Raw genomic sequence first — 25,112 nt, 5'->3', positions numbered from 1 at the left:
GTGACCTACCTTCTTTCTTCATCCCTGCTCGAAAGCACTTCTTTAGCCTGCAGTATCGACACTGGTTTCTTTTGTCCTTATCTACAACACACTGCCTGTTAAACCTGGGGAGGAGAAAGGGGGATGAGCAGCAGCAACAGCCTAGAGCCTAAGGAGAGATCCTTGTGGTCTGAGATACAAAACCAGAGCAGAGTCCCCGATCCTGAGGAAAGAACACTTGGCCTTTCCAGGGCTGCTTTACTATGAGGCTCTCAATTAACCTACAGTTCCCCCAGGAATGGAGGAAGAATTATCGCAGGTAAGGCAGTGCAGGGAAATTCAGGAATTCGGTCACACAACTCCCATTCATTTCTGTGGGAGCCAAGAAACCTGCCTAAGGTTGCAGAGCAAGGTAATGGCAGAGGTGGGAATACGAGCCAGGAGTCCTGACTTCTAGCCCTTTGCTCTAACCACTAGACAAAGGTTGATCAAGATGGGGGTCACAGCCTCCAGCAGGGTCACACACAGGTGAGTCAGAACCAACCTGCCCCCCTGTACTGCTAAATGAGTGGGAGGTCCCCAGCAGAACACAGCTAGATAGGAGAGAGATCCTGGTGGATGGGTGCTCTGGTATGGAATATGTTGAGAATCACTGCACTACACCACAGTCCCTCCCAGAGCTGGGCTTAGAATCCAGGCATCCTGACCCCCAGGTTCCCGCTCTTTGTCACCACACAACACTGCACTAAAGCCTGAACAGACCCATCTCCCAGTAAAACAACAAGGAGTCCGGTGGCACCTTAAAGACTAACAGACTTATTTGGGCATAAGCTTTTGTGGGTAAAAATCCACTTCTTCAGATGCCTGGAGTGAAAATTACAGATGCAGGCATTATATACTGAAGCAGCTTTGCCTCTCCTGGAATTGACACCTCCTCATCAATTATTGGGAGTGGACTACATCCACCCTGATCGAAGTGGCCCTGTCAGCACTGGTTCTCCACTTGTGAGGTAAATCCCTTCTCTTTGTGTGTCAATATATAATGCCTGCATCTGTAATTTTCACTCCATGCATCTGAAGAAGTGGTGTTTTACCCACAAAAGCTTATGCCCAAAGAAATCTGTTAGTCTGTATCCACAAAAACAACGAGTCCAGTGGCACCTTAAAGACTAACACGGCTACCCCCTGATACTTGACATCATCTCCCAGTATAACCCCCAAAATTTACTGATCAGAACCAAAGCAACTTCTTCCTTCCCCACTGCTATATCCAAATCCATGACACTCCCTTGTTTATGGCTCTAGTGTGTAGCACAATGTCAACAGCCGTTTGCAGTACAGATTTTATTGTCACGTCTCATGCTCGCTATATAGTTTTCAGCTGGCTGATCACGTCAGGTTACTAAACCTGTGAATATGGCGTGTAGGGACAAAGGGCCCCCGCCATGTCAATTGTTTAGCTTTTGAGAGTGCAGGTTTCGTTGTGTCTATTAAAGCCCATAGCCAATATTTTCCAGGATAGGTGCCTAGCAGTAGCCTTCTAAGTCCATGTTTAGGCACCCAAATAAGTGGCCTTGTTTTCCAAATTACTGAGAGAGTCACTGTGACCACTGGAGTCAGTCACAGCTGCTGGATGCTCATCCCTTTGGAAAATCAGGCCACTTATTCAGGCGTCTAAGTATGGATGCAGGAGTCTAACATTAGGCACCCAGTTTTGAAAAGCTTAGCCCTAGACTCCAAGCTACACTTCAGATTACATCTCTGTCACACATCTGGGGTTCCTCTCTGGTCCTCAGGTACTGCATTCACACCGCCATGCACATTCCCCAGCCAGCTTCCCCGCGGTCTAGGGTACCATTTTCAAAAGGGACTTTGAGGCCTCACTGTCTTTCAGTGAAACTTAGGCACCCAACGGCCAGATTTGTAAAAGGATTTAGGTGCTTCCAGTCGCCATGGGGGCACCGCTGACATTTTCAAAGCTGCCGGTCAGGTGGTGCCTAAACCCCCATGGTGTCTATGTTTCTCCCTGTCGGCATTTTCAAGGTAGCCTAGTGCTGCTGCTGCCCCACCGCTAACAAGCTGCTCAGAGCCCCAGCTCAAACGGAAACCCCAGAGGCCCCAAAGCAGGATTCTCAAACTCGGTGCCCCATCCCATAGACATGCTCTGAGCATGCCTAAGACCTGATGTCTGCTACCCCCTAAAGCAGGAGGGCTGGCTGCAGATGGTGAGGGAAGCTCAGCACCTGCTCACGAGACAGCCAGGGTCACAGATATACGCTGGGCGAGAGTGAGTGAGGTATTGAACGTGAACAGGAGCCAGAGCGAGGTGGTTCTGGCTGCTAGGCCATGGGCTATCTAGGCTTAGGTGCATAACTCCAGGAGAGGGTTCACAGCTGGGATTCCCAGGCGGAAGGAGGTGTTTATCTCTGGCCCATCAGCCAGGTGCACCAGCTCAGCCACTTAGGCCCCTAAGTCCTACTCCTCTCTCCAGCATTTCATTTCTGGCTTGGTTAGGCAGCTCCCTGCTCAGCAGGCCAACTTCTGCTTTCTTAGCTGCTCAACTATCCCCACGCACTCCATAGGGAGCCTAGGCGGCATGGAGCTACCTCACTCCAGGCTGAAAATTCCACCAGGAAGAGGGCTGCCGAGAGTTTAAGCGTAGCTCTGCTCAGCTGACGTCCCTTTAAAAATCTGGACTCCCCAAGTGCCTAAGTCACTTTTGAAAATAGGCTTTAGGCTTCTAAAATTATTTCAGTACTTTTAGAAATTTTACCCCAGACCAGACTGCTGGGATCGATGCAGGAGTAATATCCCAATGGCCTGTTGCACTGCCCCGCACGGAGGGATGGGAGTTCAGCACCACGCCTGCCCCTCAGACTAGGAGTTTGGTGGAGGCAAGGTGCTCAGCCCCCGGCAGTAGGAACCATCCTATCTTGCTTTGCCGTCATTCCCTATTATTCTCAAGTGACCCCTGGTTTGAGGCTGGTGAGGAGCTCTGCTGGGAGATGTGTCCAGCCCTCCTCAGCTGGAGGGACAGGCCAGTACTGTGAGATTTGGGGTAAAGGGAGACAACAGGGAATAGTGACCCCAAATTCTGGGGGATTCTCAGTGCAGTTCCTGGTAGACTCGTTCCCCCTTTTGTCTATGGCACACGCCCTGCTGCAGCTGGAGCCTCGCACAGCACGATGCCCTGGTGCCCTCAGTTCATACCTGCAAGAGTACATGTGGTTCTTCCTGACGCTCCTCCTGAAGAAGCCTTTGCAGCCATCACAGCTGGAGGCCCCATAGTGCTTCCCCGTGGCACGGTCCCCGCAGATGGAGCACAGCGCGCTCACCCCAATGCTATTGGCGGCGTTGAGGTTTGTCGCGTCTGATGGAGACGTGTCTACATCGGGAAGAACAAAGAGGAGACAATGAAGAGTCAGAGAAGCCGCTCTTTACCCAAGGAGGCAGGAGGTAACCAGGGGGACCCTGTTGCATGCACGTACACACACGCAGGGATGCTGGAACAATTTGTATCGTGTGGGTGCTGAGAGCCATTGAACCAAACTGTAAACCCTGTATATGATGGAAACCTCTTCCAGCCAGGGGATGCAGCAGCACCCCTAGTTCCAGTACCTATGCACGCACACACATGCATGTACTTCAATATCTTGCTATGGATGTACCTAGCTGGGGGTGCTTGGCGCCTTGGAAAATCTGGCCCCGGTGTCAAAATGTTCCAGCTTGGATTCCTAAAGTTAGGCACCCAAATAAGTAGCCTGAGTTTCTGAGGAGCAGGACACTTACAGCTCCCGTGGACTTCAGTTAGGGGGTTGGGTGCTCAGTACCCCTTAAAATCAGGCCACCCAATGGCTCAGTTTAAGGGGGATAGTAAATACTTCATGTTTGCAAAGTGTATCGAGACCCTCTGGTGAGAGTCACTCTACACACACCGGGTGATTAGCATCCGAACAGTCTGGAATCCAGACACAGCCTCAAACTTTGTGGCAGCACGGCTCACAGCTAGCACTGCACAGAGCTGTTATTCATTGGGGATTTTCACATTTCAGTTTCTGTTTTGCGGTGCTGAGCACAACGCCTTGAATGCCCCTGGAAGCAGACAGCTAGTCAGGGCAGTGCTTGGAGCATAGGTGTCACGTGCTCAGTGTAGGCCACCCAATTTAATAGGGAAGCAGCTGCATTCTGCACTAGTTGTAGCCTTCAAAGAGCCCAGACTAGCCCTAAGTAGAATGTATTAGAGGAGTGTGGTGACCAACACAGGGATAGTTATTGTGAGGTTTGCATGACAGTCTTTTGGCCAACTGCTGATGGAAAAATACCTTATGGGTCACTGTTTCCAACCGGCAATCCAGGAGCAGCAATTAATCCAAAAGGTCTCTGAGGGCATCAGCCATCTTGGTGGAAAGTGTGGACAAACTCCCTCAAATGCAGCCTGAGCCCACTGCTCTAAATGCTTCTTCCTGTCAACAGGCACCACACCTGGGTTGTCAGGATAGGCCGCAGACAGTTCATTTTCATGACGATCCCTAGCACAGTCAGATACAGATTGGGCTGTCCTTACTGAGGTGAGGGAGCCCTTTCCCACATGATGAGCCCCATTGACTTGTGTGAGTCAGTGCTCCCCCCATCTGAGCAAGGGTTGTGCAATCCAGCCCAGAAAGAGAGGGGTGAGACCGTAGAACTTGGGAGACATAGATCTGGGCATCCTCGAGTCTCTGAGAACATTACACTCCAAGCCACCATCTGGGAATAAGGACAACCCAGGGAATTACAGACCAGTCACCTTAGCTTCTGTACCCAGAAAGATAACGGAGCAAATAATCAAACAATCAATTTGTAAGCACCTAGAAGATAATAAGGTGATAAGTAACAGTCAACATGGGTTTGTCAAACCAACCTGATATCCTTCTTTGACAGGGTAACAAGCCCCTAAATGAAGGTTGTGATATATCTCGACTTTCGATACTATCTTACTTGACCTTCTCATAAACAAACTAGGAAGATATAACCTAGACAAACCTACTATAAAGTCAGTGCTTAACTGGTTGGAAAACCATACTCAGAGTATCTATCACTGGTTCATAGACAAGCTGGAACGGCATATTGAGTGGGGTTCTGCTGGGAACTGTCCTGGATCTGGTTCTATTCAATATCATCCTAAATGGTTTGGATGGTAATATAGAGAGTACACTTAAAAAGTTTGCAGATGATACCAAGCTGGGAGGGTTTGCAAGTGCTTTGGAGGACAGGATTAAAATTCAAAATGATCTTGACAAATTGGGGAAATTGTCTGAAATAAACAGAATGAAATACGATAAGGACAAATGCAAAGTACTCCACTTAGGAAGGAACAATCAATTGCACACATACAAAATAGGAAACGACTGCGTAGGAAAAGATATTGCAGAAAAGGATCTGGGGCATTATAATGGACACTATATGTGTCAACATTATAATGCCCCAGATCCATACATTATAATGGATACTAAATATGTGTCAACAATGTAACACTGTTGCAAAAAAATCAAACATCATTCTAGGATGTATTAGCAAGAGTGTTGTAAGCAAGACAAAAGAAGTAATTCTTCCACTCTGTTCAGCACTGATAAGACATGAACTGGAGCACTGTGTCCATGTGTACATGGCACATGAAAGCGTCAGTCATAGTTACAGAGTTAGCAGCATTCGATGCCATCAGCCTTAAGGTTTGGTTGGCTCCCATCCTTCCCAGTCAATGTTTATGCAAAGCCCCCGGGGGAGATGATATCATAGAAATGTCGGACTGGAAGGGACCTTGATAGGTCATCTAGTCCAGTCCCTTGCATTGAGGCAGGACTCAGTATTCTCTAGACCAGCCCTGACTAACCTGTTCACAAAAACTTCCAGTGAAGGAGATTCCACAACTAGAGCCCTGCGTGGATAATCATCAGATCTGTTATCTGCGGATATAAATCGGTATCCATGGAACTGCAGGGCTCTCCCGGGAACCTCAGCAGCGAAAGGTGCAGAATGTGGGGCCACCGCTCCCAGAAGCCAGCGCTGACAGCTCCTCCCATGTGGCCGTACTGCCCCCATCCCCGCCCCATCCCTGCTATGCAGCTGTCTGCGTGACTGCATCTCTTGTCTGTGGTCCATACAGTCACGCCGCAGGACAGAGCTGGGGGTGGGGTTGGGGGCAGTACAGCCGTGCTGCACAGACACCTTCGCCTTTCCCAATGGAAATTCCAGATTAAAATTATTTACTGATTCCAGATGGCCATAGAAACAGAGAAATGAGTCTGCTGGTCTTCTGATTTCTGCTGGTACCATCACTGTCCTGCAGCTGACACTGATAGAGGCCAGTAGGAATTAGGAGAGACCATGAGAAAACCCTAGAAAGCTACCCGAAGGATACTAATGGAGACTGCTGGAATTTCTATCGCGGCTCTAGAAGGCCATCATCAACCATCCATGGTGATGCAGTCTCTGTTCCCTACCCAGGTGTGAAACTCAAAGCAAAAACTCAGGGAGCGTAAACTAAAATTGAACTGGAATCCTAAAAAAGGTTTGAATGAACCTCTGCCTTGCACACTGCAGACACTGGATCTCATGGGACTTGGGGGGGTCAAACCCATCCTTGGGGTAACTCCACTGGCTTCCTTGGGCTTACACTGTGAATGACTCTCTGCCCTAATCCCCACAAAGAATCTGTCTGCTCTGAGAGGAAGAAATCCATTATACTACCCACCATCGAGGTCTACCCATGATTTCCTTTCCTGTTGTGAAGGGATGTATAGACCTCCCACAGGCTCTGGCAGGAAGAGGGTTAAGACTCTCTCAGGACAGGCCACAGCTGCCTTAGTGCAGAGATCCATGGGGAAGCAAGGCTGGGCAAATTAGGCCTTTCACCAGTACATGATAAGAGGGCTGTGCACGGAAGGGCTGGGGCTGGCAGCAGGAGCCAAAACCCTGGGGCGGAGAGAAGGGTACGACAATGCTGCTGGCAAGGCTTTGTTGCTGCAGAGTTCATTTAGAGGCCAGGCTGAAGGAGCCTCGTGAGCCCTTTGTCTAAAGCCCTGCTTGTGGGAAGTTTCTTTTGTTTGCCTGTTTGTTTAACCAGGCTCCTGGGAGGCTAGAGAACTGGACTGCTACAGCCGAGGAAACTGTTCCCCTGCCCCACTGCATAGAGATATATGGTACCAAAACTCCCAGCAAAACATCTCCTTGCTTACCTCTGAGTAAGGGCTTGTCTGTGTGGGGAAGTTATATACTGGTATAAGCTGGGGTGTGAATTTAAAGCACTGGAGTTCTACTTCCCAGATGGCCACCTTTATTCTGCTACCAGAGGGCCTTTTTCTGGTTTGCCTTATGTCACTCAAACTCAGCGGAAGTCTATTTCAGAATAAAAGTGTTTGAATGGGGGAGTTATACTGGTATAACCAGAGTGGTTTAGTTATATCACTAATAATTATACTGATAATTGGGCAAATCTCCCATGCAGACAAGCCCTAGGCTTTGGGTCTGCTCGATCCATCCCCTGCAGCAGCAGCAGCTGAGGCTGAAATGTTGTCCAGTCCAGCAGGCTGTCTTTGCATCTTGCCAGGAATGAGAGGACCATACTGAATTTACACGGAACATAATAAATTGCAGCCTCCCTCATCTCTAGTAGGGAAAGGTGATCATACGGAGCATGCAATGTCCCCTGCCCCCTGGATCAAGGTATATGCGGGGGGCTGTAGTATCAGCCTGCACTGCCATGTGAAATTTGGAGCTGGTATGATCTCTCCTGTGGTGGGCTAAGGAGGGTTATTTTTTACACTCCCTTCTTGTCCTTCCCTGCAACCTTTGTCCCCTTTACAGGCTTCCATCTCTGATTCTAATTCCAGATCACCCTCTGGATTTTCGATATCATCCATGAACTTGCTCCTTCTCTGAGCTCATATCTACCTGTCCCCATGCATTCTACCCTTCTGAGGTTTGTTCCCTCTCATTGGTACTCTGGATTTTAGGGGTCGCTTTCACAGTTGTGCTGCCCCATCTGGCACTTTCCCCCTGAGCGAGTGAGTCCCGTCTCGTTAGCTTTCGGCTAGTAGCCTATATGATGCTTTGCAGCAAGGCTGCGCCCTATAAACATGCCTCCTCTTGGTGTGACAGTTCACAGGGTCTCAGACAGTCAGAGAGAAAATCATGTCAGAAAAATTAGTATATGTCAATTTCCTCCAAACACATATGACATAAAACAAAGACATGGCAACAGAGAAGAAAAACATCAGAAAGTGCTGCACACAATCACCTCATTATTTATTACATGAATGACAGTAATCCCCAAAGACCCCAATCAGGGATCAGGGCCCCTTTGTGCTGGGCCTGTACCCACACATAACAAAAAGAAAAGGAGGACTTGTGGCACCTTAGAGACTAAAATTTATTTGAGCATAAGCTTTCGTGAGCTACAGCTCACTTCATCGGATGCATTCAGTGGAAAATACAGTGCGGAGATTTATGTACATAGAGAACATGAAACAATGGGTGTTACCATACACACTGTAACCAGAGTGATCACTTAAGGTGAGCTATTACCAGCAGGAGAGCGGGGGAGGGGGAGGGGGGACGGACACACAACCTTTTGTAGTGATAATCAAGGTGGGCCATTTCCAGCAGTTGACAAGAAAGTCTGAGGAACGGGCGGGGGGGTCGGGGGGTGGAATAGTTTTACTTTGTGTAATGACCCATCCACTCCCAGTCTCTATTCAAACCTAAGTTAATTGTATCCAGTTTGCAAATTAATTCCAATTCAGCAGTCTCTGGTTGGAGTCTGTTTTTGAAGTTGGAGAACACTTCAATCTCTCTGGTCACTGGATTACAGACCTAAAAGTGGCAATTCTTCAAAAAAAAAAACTTCAAAAACAGACTCCAACGAGAGACTGCTGAATTGGAATTAATTTGCAAACTGGATGCAATTAACTTAGGCTTGAATAGAGACCGGGAGTGGATGGGTCATTACACAAAGTAAAACTATCTCCCCATGTTTACCCCCCCGCACACACACACTGTGCCTCAGACATTCTTGTCAACTGCTAGAAATGGCCCACCTTGATTGTCACTTTAAAAAAGCCCCCCCACCCGCTCTCCTGCTAGTAATAGCTCACCTTAAGTGATCACTCTGGTTACAGTGTGTATGGTAACACCCATTGTTTCATGTTCTCTATGTACATAAATCTCCCCACTGTATTTTCCACTGAATGCATCCGATGAAGTGAGCTGTAGCTCACGAAAGCTTATGCTCAAATAAATTTGTTAGTCTCTAAGGTGCCACAAGTACTCCTTTTCTTTTTGCGAATACAGACTAACACAGCTGCTACTCTGAAACATAACAAAAAGACAGTCTCTACCCCAAAAAGCTTACAGTCTACCAGTCTCCTATTCTTATTGGCTGGAAACGGAAACAGAATTATTTGCTAATGGATAATTTTCAAACTATTATTATTTGTATAGTGTCAGAAACTTAAATGACTGTCCTCTATCCCTGGCTGTCCCAACAATGCCTGTTTAATGGGAATTAGTCCGAAGTTAGGAAAAACAAGATGAAAAGGTAATTCCCTTTTAAAGCCAGGGAACTAATCAAACTGAAAGTAATCTAACACTTATGTAGCAATTTTTATCCTGACCAATCCCAAAGCATTTTCCAAAACTAGAAGCATCAAAACTATAAAAGGAGGTATGAACTGCATCCACCATTGAAATGCAGCCACCTCTGGAATAGAACATAATGTCTGTTTAACAGTACACAGCAGCACTTCACAGAGACCCAGTTGTGGTTGCCTGAGTGGGAATTTTGTCAGAATGTGGAGTTAACCCTCATGTCCCCATCCTTTCTAAAGATGTAGACCAGTGGTTCTCAACCAGGGGTACAGGTACTCCTGGGGGTCCACAGAGGTCTGCCAAGAGTACATCAACTCATCTAGATATTTGCCTAGTTTTACAGCAGGCTAGTGAAGTCAGCACTAGTGAAGTCAGTGCAAACTAAAATTTCATACAATGACTTATTTATACTGCTCTATAAACTATACACTGAAATGTAAGTACAGTATTTATATTCCAGGTGATTTATTTAATAATTATATGGTAAAAATGAGAAAGTCAGCAATTTTTCAGTAATAGTGTGCTGTATTTTGTATTTTTATGTCTGATTTCATAAGCAAGTAGTTTTTAAATGAGGTGAAATTTGGGGGTACACAACATAACTCAGACTCCTGAAAGGGGTACAGTAGTCTGGAAAGGTTGAAAGCCACTGATGTAGACTTTTACTAAAATCTTCTCCATTATAGCTCAAAGACCCCGAAGTATCACATATCAAGAAGAGGGAAGCTGTTCAGATGAATTGGCTGGGTTACTAGCAGACTGTTTCTAGGGCATTTTTCCCACTCGGCCTGAACACACAAACTTCTTGGAAGAGAAAAGTTGTAGGAAATGAAGCTGATACCCTCTTCCTCTCCCCACAGGGTCTGTGGCATGGTGATCACCTTTGCTACAGCTTATAAAATCAGGGCTATCCCTGTAGAATTTGTCAGCCATTTCCACTAAAATGTATTTAAGCAAACTCGGTACAGATAGTGTCTGCTCTGGCCCTACAAAGCTTCAACAGGCTTTCTAGGCCTTAGAGGTTGTGATGACTCCCCACAGATGAGAAGGTTCAATACATTAGATAGATGGTACAAGGGCCACATGGGGGGCCTAAGCTTAGTAGTAAAGCTTAGGCCCAGCTGTAAGAATAAATACTGGCATCTCTGCAAGTCAACTGGTTCCATGCAATTCAAGGTGATGGAGTGTGAAGGCAGCTGCCTCTCTGTGCATCCCGCCACCTTGTATCCCCTGAACTCTCCAAGGCAAATCGCTCAGCCTGCCAAGGTGCAAATGTGGGACCAAGACCCAAAGCAAGGGCTGGAGGAGTTACAGCAGATGAGGGATGTTTCAGGGCTGTGGAATTAGTTCCCATAGCATAACTCATTATGTTCTCTCTCTCACCCATTCTGCCCCTAACTAGCCCCTTGGCAGAGGCTGGAGATTTAATAAGTCTTTCCCACCTCTAGCTGTCAGATTTTCTGACAGCATTCTTAGCCAAGCTGCATGAGACAGCACTGGAGAGGGGAGCTCTGCCTGCTGGGGCTTGATGCACTGAACAGCCTTGATGCAGTTAATGGGAGTTACAGTTCATGCCCCACTTCAGGCAGATTATACCCACCGCTCAGGTCTGCTCCCTCTGGATTCCCATGCTCTGGAGATGCTGACCCCATGGAGTACTGAGCAGAGGAACAATATACAGGGGGAGCCCAACTCTGTATAGATGGTTTATGGCAGGAGAAGTTCTCTCTTGCAGCCACAGTGAGACGAGAGCAGTGACAGGATTCGGTAAGTAAAAGCTGTTTGTGTCTTCAGAGCAGGCTCGTGTTCAGGGAGCTGACCAGGGAGCGGGACGTCATTCTGGTAGCCCTGAGAGCGAGTTAGTTGCTTTCTGCAGCATACTTAGCTTAGCGATTAACCCAGTATTTAGAGAGGACTTGGGGGGGACTGAGAGAGGAATTTTCATTGACTGTGTCTCTGAGTGTCTAATAAAAAGAAATCCTCACAAGTCCCAAAATATAATCAGTGGGACAATGTTGCAAATCCTGATAGAACTGTGATTCTCTCCAGGGTGTGTGGGTGAAAGTGCCCCTTTATCACCACTATAAGATACGCTGATACTATTTCCAGTTAAAGGACTGAACCTGCTCCTCAGAGCCCACATGTTTCAATTCATACCAATTATGCCATGCAACGGGGTTCAAGCTAGCTGCGGTCAGGCTGTTGTAAAGAGAAATGTCATACCACCTGTGCACATGAGCAGCTTGTCTCTGTGTAGAGGTATTACAATCTGTATGGTGCGATGCACTTTGAAACCTTCTGGGGCTTTCATTCTACTTCACTGCTAGAGGGGCTGCTCTCTGTCCAGGTTCACTATCCCAACTTTGGGCTTCACAGTACCTCTGTCAAGCCATGGCAAGCTCCTTACTCAGAAGCCCTGCCTAGCAGGGAGGTAAAGAATAATAACACACTTCACTCTGCAGTCTCCTTTCCTTTGGGTTAGGGACTTGTGAGAGACAGTCGCTGTCAGCTCGGGCTCGCAGTCCCTCTGCTGTGTCTGCCGGGGCCAGATGTTGAGCAGGAAAATTCTGTTCTATTCAGGTTCTTGTACTACACCCATTGCCTTGGTATCTGAGTTAATGTCATTCGGTCAGTTCACGTGGCGTGTTAGTTAAACAGAAATACTTCTTTACAGGAGCAGGAAAAGTCCCCCTCTGACTTGGTGCTTCAGCTCCCCCGTGCCCTCTGCACCAGCTACATGCCTGTTGCCAGATGACCTGTGCTCCCGAAGGCACTGGCTGGCTCTACCACCGATCCCACCTTTGACTGGCGAAAGCAAACCCGGAGGCAGACTTACCGTTGCCCATGGCCAGCACCTGCATGTTCTCAAACTCCAGAGTGGTGTAAGCTGGGTCCAAAGCTGCGCTATAATCTGCCATCTCCATGTCTATCAGGGCTTTGGAGAGACGCATTATCATCAGCAAACACGGGCCAGATTGCAGCAATTCCCTCGTTGGAGGTTATTGGCCCTTCAGCCTCCCGCTGCCTTCACTGCGTCCCCTATCTGTTGTCTTTTATTTCAAATATTTCTCTGAAAGGATTTGCTGAGCTTCAAGGCCTATACTCCCCAGAGGGGTGGAGGCAAGAGGCGGGGGGGTTAATCTTTAATCATCTCACCCACTGGTGAACGCTAAGCTGGCTGGTTGGTTTTTTTTTTTTTTTGGTGGGGCAGCAGTGATTTTGTTGACTGTTTATTATTGAATCTACATGCACTTTGCTGATTTCAGCTTCTGGGCACATGCCGGGGTAGCAGCACTTAGAAAGAGGAGCATTCTCCATGAGTGAAGTACATTTGTTGGGCTATTGATCTTGATGCTTAATTGTTATCATGGGTCTTAATTTTAGCTGAAGTGTAAGAACTTGGAAAAACCCTTCCTGGAGAAAGAAGTTCTTGCCCTGTTCCCTCCCCTTCAATATTCTCCGGCTTTCTCTCTCTCTCGTCCCACACACCCTTTTCTCTCTCTCGCTTTCCTTTCACAGAAGGTCACTTTAACCGGAATTGCCATTTACACATGGTAACAATGGGGGACTTTCATTTTACTTCCCTATAAACTGAGTTTTACAGGGCCAGAGCTCACTATAAACACTTCTCACTCCACAGCCATTCCCAACAACTTTCAGGGACAGATTTTCAGAAGAGCCTGGCATGCAAAGGTACGTGTCAAATGTGAGCACGAGTGTGACTCTGTGTGCATTTTGAGCGCACGGTGGATTAGACATAAAATTGCACTGACATTTTTTTTGTGTGTCTAACATTTTTGAAAAATCTCACCCCGGAAGAGCAGCTCATTTTCCTGTAATTGATTTTCAAGGGCCAGTCTGAAAAATCTGCCCTGTGTGTTTGTATTTTAAAAATTCCACCAGGCATTTTACAATCCAACAGAACTTTATTCTGCAGGGTGTCTTTCTTATATACTATAGCACGCAACACATGCGGTAGAGTTAAGTCCTGATCCAAAGCCCATTGAAATCAATGGGAGATTTTCTATTAACTTCCATGGGCTTTGGATCAGACCTTCGAATAATACAGGACAGTAAGAATGTATGTTACAAATGTCAGAAAACAGAGGTGCTCTTTTTCTGAGCTCCTGGCTTCATCTGGGGGTTTTATGGGATGCCAGTTTATCCAGTGTGTGGCAGTGGTTTGCATTGGGAAGGTTTTGTACAATCCACTGTAATTTCCATTGCACAACAACACAAGATCAACAAGTGAAAATCAATTTATCACTTAACAGCATCAGCTGAAATTGCATAGAAGGGCCAGTAATTAACGATTAGTGTCAGCTCTCTGTGTAATCAAAACATCCCAGTTTATTTCTCAATCAATGCAGGGCGATTTAATCTACACACTGCGAGTTAATGGCCCTGAACTAGTTTTAATCACTCTTCACAGGCACACAGGACAGGCTGGGCCACGTTGAGTCAAAAAGACTTGACTGATAGGAATGGCTTCCCTATGACAGCTCAACACTGAAATCCGGGGCCCTCGGATTCCGAAATGGTACATGCCACTGGGCTGTGACATTCGACACATGAACGGAAAATCATGGTGATGTCCTCCGCATGCTGTTTTGCAAAGTCTGTGCCCCAAGACACTGACAGTCTATATCTGAAGGCACAGACACCATCCATACCCTGAGGCTACTGCAGTATGCTCCATAGGGTACCTTGCTTCAGCTTGGTTGCTGGAGGTATGGGAAAGCCCCACATTCCTTTCTTGGGATTGATGTCTAGTGTTTTTCCCTGATGTGGTTGCAGAAGGATCATTAAAGATACAAAGGACCCCCACTCTGAACTCACATGGCTGATATATCACTTCCCCTTCAGCAAGGAGGATTCTGAGCCAGGAATTCATTTGTTTGAAACAATGTGTGTGAGGTGAGGGTGGTAGAATACAGCCCCTTAACAGCCTCATTCCTGGGACCTCAGTCCCAATCCAGGCTTGGCCAGAGTGATCCCTTTGATTAGATAAATGGTTCAGACACTAAGTCAAATATGTGCAGGATTTGCCATAGTGTCTAGTAAAATATCATAAAAGCATGGCCCATTTTGCTTAGTTCAGCAAAACAAGTCTTTGTTCAGCTAGGCTGCTGACTAAATAAGACTGAAATACTTGCTCGCTCCCATTAGGTCTGGAGGACATATGGCAGGGAGGGTTCAGAATGCTAGGAATAGAAAACGAAGAGATGTATGCGAAACGGGAACGGGGGAGCTTGAGGAAAATTAGATGGCACAGGAGGCTGGGAACTGTCAACAGGACATAGGAGCCTTTCACCTCTAGGTTGATGGTGACTGCAATTCACCATTACTGGTGTTTTCAGTTCAGTTCCTAGTGTACAAGGCCCAGATCTTCAAAGATACCTAACTCCCATATCACAAAACCCTTATCTCAGCAGAGAGGTCAAAGACTGACTGGGACAAGGAGACTACACACTTCCTGCATCCTTGAGGATGGTCACACCAAAGCAGGGATGGGGTACCCGACTGGCAATGCTTGATTTTGCTCCCATCAACAATAGACCATCCTACTCATTAGTCAAGTTACCCAAGCTCCAGTCTAGTATGAGAGGATTCCCCTCTCCCTGAGAGACTGACAACTTCTCTATTGAGAGTTTAGGAGAGACTCCCTTGATGAATCAGTGGTAAATTGGTCCCTGCATGATGGCATCTTTGAATGACACACCGACCCATCCTGGGCTAAGCACATAGACCAGGACCGGCGAATGGGTGGCCTGAGAGGGGACCCCTTAAAACATTATTTAATGGACAAATCTTCTCTTCCTTTTTAGGCTGATTTGAATTTTTCTGCCCCACTTAGCAGATGTTTCCCTTTTAGTACAGTCAGAGGGAGGGACAAATTCTGATTTCACTAGTAACAATCCAGAGCAAATCCACTGACTTCAGAGGAGTAAACCCACACTGGGGCTGACAAAATGGCCTTTGAAGTCACAGGAAATATTCTCATCGACTTCAGTGGGTCCAAGATCAGGCTCATTGACACCAGTGCAGCTGAGAGGAGAATTTGGCCCAGTTTCAGCAAGTAGCAGCAGCTGGAGGAAAGAAGGCAGAAGCTATGGAGGGTTTAAGGGTGGAATCTGGGCTGGACGATGGGTCTCTCCATGTTCTGTCCTGGCGATGAGAGTCCCGGTGGATGGCAGCTCCACATGCGCCGAGCAGAGCCCCAGACAGAATCCAGTTGGTTTGGGAAACTTCCTCCTACCACCCCACCAATCTTTCTCCCCACCTGCCTTCCCAGGACTTCATACTACATGAGACAGCTGTAATAGGAAACTGTTAGAATTCCAGGAACCAGAGTACCCGGCATATGGGGCAATCGTTCAGTTTTATCAGAGAGCAGTAAATTCTCCTGTGTTTTTCCTCATACAAGGCTGATATGAGACTAATCCTGGCCCATATACAGACTGACAGGCTTGGCAATTTCACTAAGAGGAAAGGGGATTCCCAGCAAATAAAATACGCGCCTCATTAAATGAGCAGGATACAGGGCAATTAATAAACAGGCATGGGAAAGATGTCATCATCCACCACTCCTGTGTGCATAGAGACAGAGAGAGACGCAGTCAGAGAGACACAGGGTCTGTCAGTACTACCTGCACAGAGCCACTGAAGTTATAACATGCCTCTCTGCTGATCCAGTTACAGTTTATACTGTGAACACGACAAGATTCCAACATAGATGGTGCCTGTCCACGCTGCTGACTGTAACTGGGTCTCTTGGCCTGCTTATATGTGTGGTGTGGCTGAGCCCAAAATCTATAACAGGCATATACTGATAATTTTACATTGTTAATTCTATTACAAATAAATGTAACAACCCCCTTCTAAATAGCAAGGAAGAATAAATTTGGAAGAAGGGAAAGGGATGCACAACTAACTTCACAGTCAGTGGAAGTGGCAACCCATTGAATTCGATGGAGCTATACCAGCAGAGAACATGACCCTGGCCGCATAACCCCCACTGCCCTATGACTAAAGTGGGACCCCTTTCTATGTGCAGATATTTAGGGACGTGACCTTTGGCAGCACTTCCATGCCTTGTCCTGTCAATGGAGTTATTGAAAGTGGATTGAAAAATCATTGTTGTTCTTTAGGGAGAAAGGAAAACCCCAGTGACTTCTTAAAACACAATCTGTCATGATTCAGAAGCCACAGCAAGATGGGAGGCATGAGAAGCAGTGTTCCTAGTGGTGAGAGCAGCAGACTGGGCATTAGGATTCCCGTTCTGCTGGCTTACTCTGTGACTTTGAGCAAGTCACTTCGCCTCTGTGCTTTGATTTATCATCTGTAAAACAGACAAAGGCTGAAGCAATTAATGTTCGTAAAGTCCTTGAGACCATTGGCTGATTGAAGGTATTAGCTGATAGACACTCAAGGCATTTTATTATCCAGTAAGTGCTATCTGTGACAGCGAAGGAAGCAGGGGAAGCAATTCTTCAGGCCTCTCCTTCCATTCAGCATGGAGATGGCCTTCCTCACATCCAGGAAGCCTGAGGCCTGTAGTAAGCAGAAGCCATTGGAAGCAGAAAATGATATGGCAGAATAATTTTGTGAGGAGTATTGCCTCAGAAGCACTGCATTGAGGCTCCATAATCTGTTGAAAATAGGATTCCAAAGGTGAGCTTTGATTCCCCCAGAACCAAAGACAGATGCTCTGTCCTGCACTCCCTACAGACCCCAATGGCCATCCCAAGGCCCCCTGTTCACTTGCAAGGTTTCCATGCAGAGTCAGATTAGCAGACCAGAAAAAGTGAAGTTTTGCGCTGCTGCAGGAGAGCTAGCTGAAGAGGCATCAGAAAAGGACTAAGGCAAGAGTTACGGCTCTGGGCTGCTGGAAGGAGTGGGAGATGGCATGATGAGTAGTGAGTGTTTGCATCCCCAGTCCCACAACTGGAGAGGGAGATGGGTGAGCCATGAAAATCAGAATAGGACCAGGGAGCCCTCAGAAAAGTGTGTCCTCAAGTGGTCAGTTGCATTGTTGTCCCTAAAGCAGACCCTGGATCAGAAAGACCTAGAATAAACATTCTTAAGGTCCCTGGTGAACTTTTGCCAAAGCAGCAGGTAGGGCTGCAGCCACATGGTTTGGAGTGAGTAGTACCTGGAGCATGGAATCTCAAACACATACAAGTTTACAGTAACCATCCAGGCTTCACCTTCAAGATCTGTTTTTCAGCTGGGCCTCCCCCTAGCCTCTAGTTTTTCATGCACAGTGTTGTACCCACAACAAATTTCAAGCCCAAATGGCAATAACTGGATATCTAAGATCCTGCATTACACCTTCAGGCCTAGAGCTAGATGTCCAGTTGCTACAATTCGCAGGAATAATTCACAGCTGGTGCAAATGTAGAGGCCATTTCTAAACATTTCGGCCTACATTCTCCAGGCCTCCACTGTGACCAAAGTGGCTTTGCCATGAGTGTATGTAAACCAGAGCTGGGTTCAAACCCAAAATACTAGGTCTGAACCCACCCCAAATTTTGGAAAAGTTTTGTACTGGATTCCCGGCTTCACAGCTGGGACGTGTGTTTCATCAACAAACATCTCTCTCTCTCTCTGTCTGATCTTTCAGTCTCTCATTCACCAAATAAGCTGAGGGAGAAGCGCAAACCGCCTGAGTTACAAGCTAAAGAACAAAAGTCCTGGGGAAATGACATCAGCATAGTCATCTCCACACCCGGAAAGGTCTCTTCTGCTTTTCTCCCTTTGAAATTTCAAATTCCAGTTTGTGGACAAAGTCCTGTCTATCTGAGAATATAGATCTCCGACCACTGACCAAACTCCATTCCAAGCAACTACCTAGTTATGCTTTTTCCCTGCCTCGCAGTCTCTTCTGTTCACTCGCTGGATCTGCTGGGATCATACTGAAACTCTCACCAGAACGGTCGCGCACATACGAAGTGGATTTCCACATTTTCGTCTTAATCTAACAGCTTCCTTTCGAAGTTGGGAATGGGGAAGAAGATGCTGATCATCTGTAATAACCCAGGTAGGACCCTTACCACCTGCAATTCCTGTGCACAGCCATTATAAACAGAAAAAGAGAGGAGAAAACAAGAGTTCCCATTGTGCTTATACTAGCCATTTTAGGTCATTACTTTAATTTTAAAAAAGGCAATTTAAAAGGGTACAGAAAGCAACAGGCAGAATTAGCTCTTGGAAGCAGAAGCACTTCATGTGGTTAACTGATAACTCCAGCTAGCCTCCTCACTCTCTCATTTCCCCAATTCGGCTGAACTTGCTTGCATGCTAATCATTTCTTGGCCTGTTTATTTTGCATTAAAAAATTAACAGAGAATAGTTTACTGCATGACTTGCTCACACACAAACCCTGCAAGCTAGCAGGCAGGCTTTAAACCCTTATGCAAGACTTTGGGGTCCAGCACTGCATCTGGGCATCTAGAGAGATTATTTTTTTAAAGAACAGTTTTTCTAAAGTCAATATCAATTTCCCCCCCTTCTGTGCCCTGAGTATATTTGCTCTGTGGCTGTTTCCAAATGGGAAAGATAAAGCCAAGGGCTTGTATTTTGTCATACTTTTTGTAAACAGGGATATTTTGGCCACATTGTCAAATCCCATTTGCCTTTTGCCGGAATTTGTCCCATAAACAATTACAGAGCAGAGTTTTCAGTGTGTTAATAAGCAGCTCTGAGGAATTTGACTGGAGTCAGTCTGGGGCGCAGAGAGCTATGGTTCTCTAGCCAATTGAAACAAGCATCAGGTAAAGAGCTGGTGTCGATCAGCTGACATACAGCAGCTGAAGCTCTGGCCTAGTAACACTTCCTGGAAATATTCTTGACAGGTGGGAGAAGCCTCCAGGGAGCTGTAAGGTTCAGCAGAATTAATTAGGGGTCTATTTTCCCCTTGATCTGCACATATAACTCTCACTAGGACATATATATGGCATCGCGAGGGGGATGAACTGACCCCTAAGGCATAATCCGAAAGCTACATAGTCTGTGAAGTGGTGAAAGTGACGAGTAAGAAGCACAACAGACTCAGACTCCTAGGGTAGACCTAGTATTTAAATTCCTAGGAATTATCTGTAGATCTGGTCTTGGCACCTGGGCCAGTTGTTTCTGGGGGCTGGTGTTTACAGGAGATGATGATGCCATGCCTGCATCGCCTGGGGCTGGCATATGGCACGTTAAGGCAGCCAAGTCAGACTGGTTGCTGGGCCCCAGGGGGGCCCACACACTGTGACAGATATGCCATTACTTGCGCATTTTGTAACATGTTGCCTGCTAACAGGAATTGGGGCTTGATCAGAGCACAACAAACTAAACACACTGCAAGGTGCTTAAATTAACCTCAGGCTAGTTCACCACTGCAGACAAGAGGAGTTCTCTGAAAATGTCCAAGCCCAGGAAAAATCAGTCACTTGTCCATAAAATGTGCTCTGCTGCCAAGGATCCACTGGGAATGGTTTAGGGTATCGAGTATTCCAAAGCACTTGGAACATGTGGAATAAGGCATGCTTGGGAGTAGGGAAAAGATTCCACTAAATCTCCATCCACGTATTTGAACTGGAAGCTGCAAAGGACATTCTCAGAGAGCCTGAGCTAATTAAAGGAACGATAATAAACAGCTGCCATGCAAAAGGGATAGGGAAAGAGAACTGTCAACACTTAGACACTCAGACCGTTTAAACATATCCCATGGTAAGATTAGCCCACACAGCACCTTTCATCCCAGGATCTCAAAGGGCTTTATTAATGCTGACAAAGCCTCTAAACACCCCCAGGAAGTAATTATTGTTACTGCCATTTTTTTGTTTGGTTGGTTGGTTTGCATTTTTTAATAAGACAGTTAACCCAGAGAGCTAAGGCCCAGGTTTTCAGAATTGCATACAACTGCACTCACAGATATGCCAGTGCAATTGCACATCTAATCTGTATGCACAGTCACTGAGTCTGCACTATAGCCATGGTAACTGCATGTGCAAATGGTCAGTTATATGTGTTGGTGCACACAATTCCATGTGTGCCGCTTTGAATATCTGGGCTGAAATGACTCAGTCAAGATCATGCAGTGAGTCACTGGCACACCTGGGAAGAGAACTGAAAAGTTCCATGTAGTTACTTTTATACAGCGCCCCGCCAGCTTAGCTAAAAACTGCAGACTCCATTTCTTGTTTTATTTTAATATTGCAAATGGACCTATTTTTGCCCCCAAATGCACCACAGATTTGTGAATAGTTCATTACAAACTTGATTCCAGTGAAAATTAGCCTATTCTGGAGCAAAGCAAGAGCCAATCTTGAGGGGAAAGGTGGTTTCAAAGGGAAATGTTCAAAATACAGTGTATACATTTTGGCAGATTTTCAGTTTCAAAATGACCATTTAGTGGAAAAGAAAATTCGAGGAGAACAAAAGGGCCAGAATGAAGTGATGCAAGTCTGGAGCCTGTGGGAGATAAATGCCACCCATTCTGACTCAGGGAATCCCTGCAGCTCTGCAATGCAGGGATCCCTGCTCAGCATACAGCTCAGCAGACACAGCGAGCGCCTTGCCACTAGTCCCTGCAGGCCATTTGCAGTTCATTTAGGTTTCATTTGCTTCTACTTCATGTTCATTATACACACATGAAAAAGCTCCTGGATAATTCCAGCCAGTGGAGCGATACCCAGAATCGCTGTTGTCAGAGGAGGAGAATTGCCAAAATCAACAAAGGTTACAAAGCAATTTTTTTTTTTTTTTGCAAAACAATTCCTTGGAACGACCTGCCTGCTGGAAAGGGCCCTGATTCACTGTTTGTACCATTTGCATCATCCACTGCTAGGACTGGGAAATGGACAAATGGGGCTAATTGCAAGGGACCATAAGAGATGGTACACTGCTCCAAAGCCCAAATGGATTAGGAGCTGGGGCTGTGTAGGAAAGTAGGGGATCCACTGACCACTATGTCCTGCTGAGAATCTCAGTCCTAGCATAGATAAGGAAAGAGGAGATAAAGTCACTGCTTAGATAGGAGATTTCCCAAAGGACAAAAAGCATCTTCCTGAAACAAAAGCCTTCCTGATGGATGTCCTGCACAGGATAGCATGGCAGACTTCTTCTGGGCATTGGGCTGTTCACTCTAGACCTGTCAAATGGAGTTAATCAATTAGTGGAGTCCCTCATCTGGGGCCCAGAAATGCTCTGGATGCATCCTACATGTTCACACACTGAGACTAAAAAATGAGACCTCCATGATTCATAGGCAGCGGCCGCAGTAGCAGCTCGCCCAGTTGAACTAAACATTAGCCTCTCTCTGTCTGAGCCAATAAGGAGCTGTAATGAATGAAGAGCTGGAAGAGCCTTTTTGCTCATGCGAGAGTAAGGTTGGTCTTATGGTGGTGGTGGTGGGAGTTCTGGACAGGGATTCAGGAGAGCTAGGTTCAATTCCTGGCACTGCATGGCTTCCCGGTGTAACTATGGGAAAGTCACTTCATCTCTCTGTGCCTCAGTTACCCATCTGTAAGACTTCATTTAAACTGCGTGGGGTACTCAGGTACTGCAGGGGTGGGGCCACTCAGAAGGACAGATCGATCTGACACATTCCACCACATGACTCCATGGGGACACAACCACAAACATCTTTCTTAAACTACAGTTTCTGCCTTGTACTATAATTTATCCTGGTAGTGTAATGCCATGCCCTGGTGGTTGTTGGCAATGTGGATCAAACCTGTGACTTCTGGGTCATAAGTATGAACTTCTCTGCCTGAGCTAAAAGACACAGCTCTAGTCCATTGAAGGCCTCCCAGTAGTGGGTAACATCTGCCACGTGTTTGTTTTCACGTTGCTACTTGTTTATGTGAGAGAAGGCAAGGTCAAAGAAATGTGCCTTGCGCTTGGAATGGAAGGTAGAGAGGTGTGGGATGGTCATTAGTTCCTGTGGGAGTTCATTCCACAGTCTGGGACCAGCTCTGAGAAGTTCTGTCTCCCACATAGACGAATTTTCCACTTTCTGAAGAAAGTTCCATTGTGCCAGAGGAGCAAAGTTGTTGACCATGGGTGTCCATCCCACCGTTTTAGACAATCTTTCAGATATACTGGGCCCAGGCCATGGAGCGCCTTGAAGATAGGCACCAAGACCTGAAACTTGATGTGGTATTCTGTGGGAAGCCAGTGTAAGGAGGAGAGGACTGGGAGGTTTTATATGCTGTGGTAGCCTGTGTCTATAAGACATAAGATAAGATGTGTACGGCGTTCTGTACTGCTCTTTCTATTATCCAAGATGGTAGCAGGCTCGTCAAACTCTGGCGGTGGCCCAGCCACCTCTAGAGGGGAACAGAGCCCCACACTGAGCGAGCCTACGTTACACTAGCACCATGATACTGAACAATATTTCATCTCTTGACACCGCATCCATCTTCTCCAACCATTCCCAGCAGAAATAACATTGTGCTATTTGCTGTTCAAAGCCTCTTTGTATTAGGTTGACACCAAAAACACCTGAAGATTTCATGTGCAGTTTGGGGCATCCCAATACAAAAAACAGGGATGGGGAAATTGTAAAGGATCCAGAAAAGAGCAAGAAAGGGTCTGATGGGAACTGAGAACTGTTCAGAGATATTTCAAGGGTATCAGTATCAAGGAGGGAGCAGAACTGTGTAGGTGGAGGAATAGATCAACAGAACTAGAGCAAAAGGAAATATCAAGCTGGACATTAAAAAAAAAAGTCTCAAAAGTGAGATTCTGGGATAATCCTGGTTTCTGGAGTTGGTCAAAAATAGGCAACGCCCCAGGCACTCATCCACACAGGCAAATACACTGGATGACCTCATATTCCTGCCCCTAATATTTCTGATTCTCTCATTGAAGAAAGATGTCATCTATGTAATGTTAGGGCACAAGAATCACCAGTAACTCCATAGCAGGAGAGGTTTATAATCCAAACAGTCACATTAACAACACAGACATGGATGCTGTAGCGCCATCTGGCTAACTTCCAAGATAACGCACGTCACTGCAAATCATTAGTTCCCCTTTAAGCTGAACCCGGAACTCAAAGGCAGAATAACGTTATTATTTATCACAATTGGTTCCCCCAGCACCCTGGGCTAATGGCCTCTTCTGTCATAAAAGCTTTAAAATATATTATGACCATAAACTGCATACATTGAGTCAACTAAATGTTTCAAACACCGAAGTCATGAACTTTTCTAAATCAATCATCAACTGATAAAGAATGCAATGATTAACTGGGTATAACTCCCAGTACAAGTGCCCCCAAAGCAGGTTTAATCAAAACATGCTGGCAGAGGATGACTTTATCTAGAGAGATGGCTGACAGGGCATGGACCGGGCTGCTTCTCGGAAGCAACAGCATGTGTCAGAAGCAGAAACAAGATGGGAACGTTTTACAAAAACACATCCCTCCATAATTTCTTTCTCTCTTGTTTGATTCAAATGGATTTTAGTGCCAATGAAAAGGGAGAAACTGCTAGCTCTGCAGACGGGAACCCTTTAGCCAAAGGACAGGCGCAAAACTGAACACGAGAGTCTGCTTCTATGGAGAGTGGGGAGTTCAATCTCCATGCCCCATTCAGTCCTTGGCCTCTCTCCTGAGGGGGACCAACAAACCAGGAATTGCACTGCAGACTACCAACCCATCTCACAAAAGGTATCAGCAAATTGCTCAATGGCAGTGACTACAGAACCAATATCTTTATCAGGTGTTGTGGAGGTCGATCTGTCTATCCTAATCTAAGAACATATACCATGTGCGTTGGCATAGTGTCAGTCTTGGATTCATGTGCCTTGCGGTCTACAAAATGTCAGAATTAAGTTCAGGGATGTTGCTAGGAAGTGTTGTAGGCAGGAGGAGGGCAGAGCCCCAGTCTGGGATTTCCCTAGCACTGTCTGGGGAAATCTAATTTTTCCCTAGTGAGCTATGAGAGAAAACACAGGGAGTCCCAGGCTAGTTAGTTCAGACTTGGCTAGCTAGGAATTTGCATATGTGGCACTCACCAGGCTTCCTGACTGTAGGACTGTCCCTGTGAAGCTTGCATAGGGGGTAAGGGCTAGTAAAAAATAATTCCATCATCATCTACTTTGTCTCTGACTTTCAGAAGGGATTTGGCCAGTTTCAGCCTATGAAGTTTGCATCTGGAGAGTCTGATATTCCCTAGACTAGGAGCGCCCTATTCAGTTCCTAAAAAGTCTGTCTCCGCTCCATATGGACAGAGCTAGAGGGAATTTTAGTGCATGTGGTTGTACTGGCAGGGCTCAGCAGAGCAGAGAGACCCTGAGAATGTAGCAGCAATTCATACTGATGTCAGAGTATAGATTCATAGATTCATAGATTCATAGATATTTAGGTCAGAAGGGACCATTATGATCATCTAGTCTGACCTCCTGCACAATGCAGGCCACAGAATTTCACCCACCACTCCTAAAAAAGACCTCACACCTATATCTGTGCTATTGAAGTCCTCAAATTGTAGTTTGAAGACCTCAAGGAGCAG

At 46.3% G+C, this 25,112-nt stretch overlaps 1 protein-coding gene across 2 annotated transcripts in view; it reads right to left on the bottom strand.

The window, feature by feature from the left end:
* The window catches only part of HNF4A (hepatocyte nuclear factor 4 alpha), a 67,034-nt gene that overhangs the window by 20,590 nt on the left and 21,332 nt on the right, over positions 1-25,112 (bottom strand). The window contains exons 1-3 of one of the 2 annotated variants that reach the window (XM_073309580.2): positions 12,440-12,685; positions 3,190-3,364; positions 10-104 (exon numbers count right to left, since the gene is read on the bottom strand). In XM_073309580.2, coding sequence (XP_073165681.1) covers positions 10-104; positions 3,190-3,364; positions 12,440-12,560 — 391 coding nt within the window. In that variant the 5' untranslated portion in view covers positions 12,561-12,685. Of the gene's footprint in view, positions 1-9; positions 105-3,189; positions 3,365-12,439; positions 12,686-25,112 lie in introns of those variants that run through there. The other variant, XM_073309581.2, reaches the window with a different exon arrangement.

Source organism: Lepidochelys kempii, chromosome 13 (genome assembly GCF_965140285.1).
Source record: "Lepidochelys kempii isolate rLepKem1 chromosome 13, rLepKem1.hap1, whole genome shotgun sequence".
NCBI lineage: Eukaryota > Metazoa > Chordata > Testudines > Cheloniidae > Lepidochelys > Lepidochelys kempii.
This window is presented reverse-complemented; position numbering and strand designations above follow the sequence as displayed.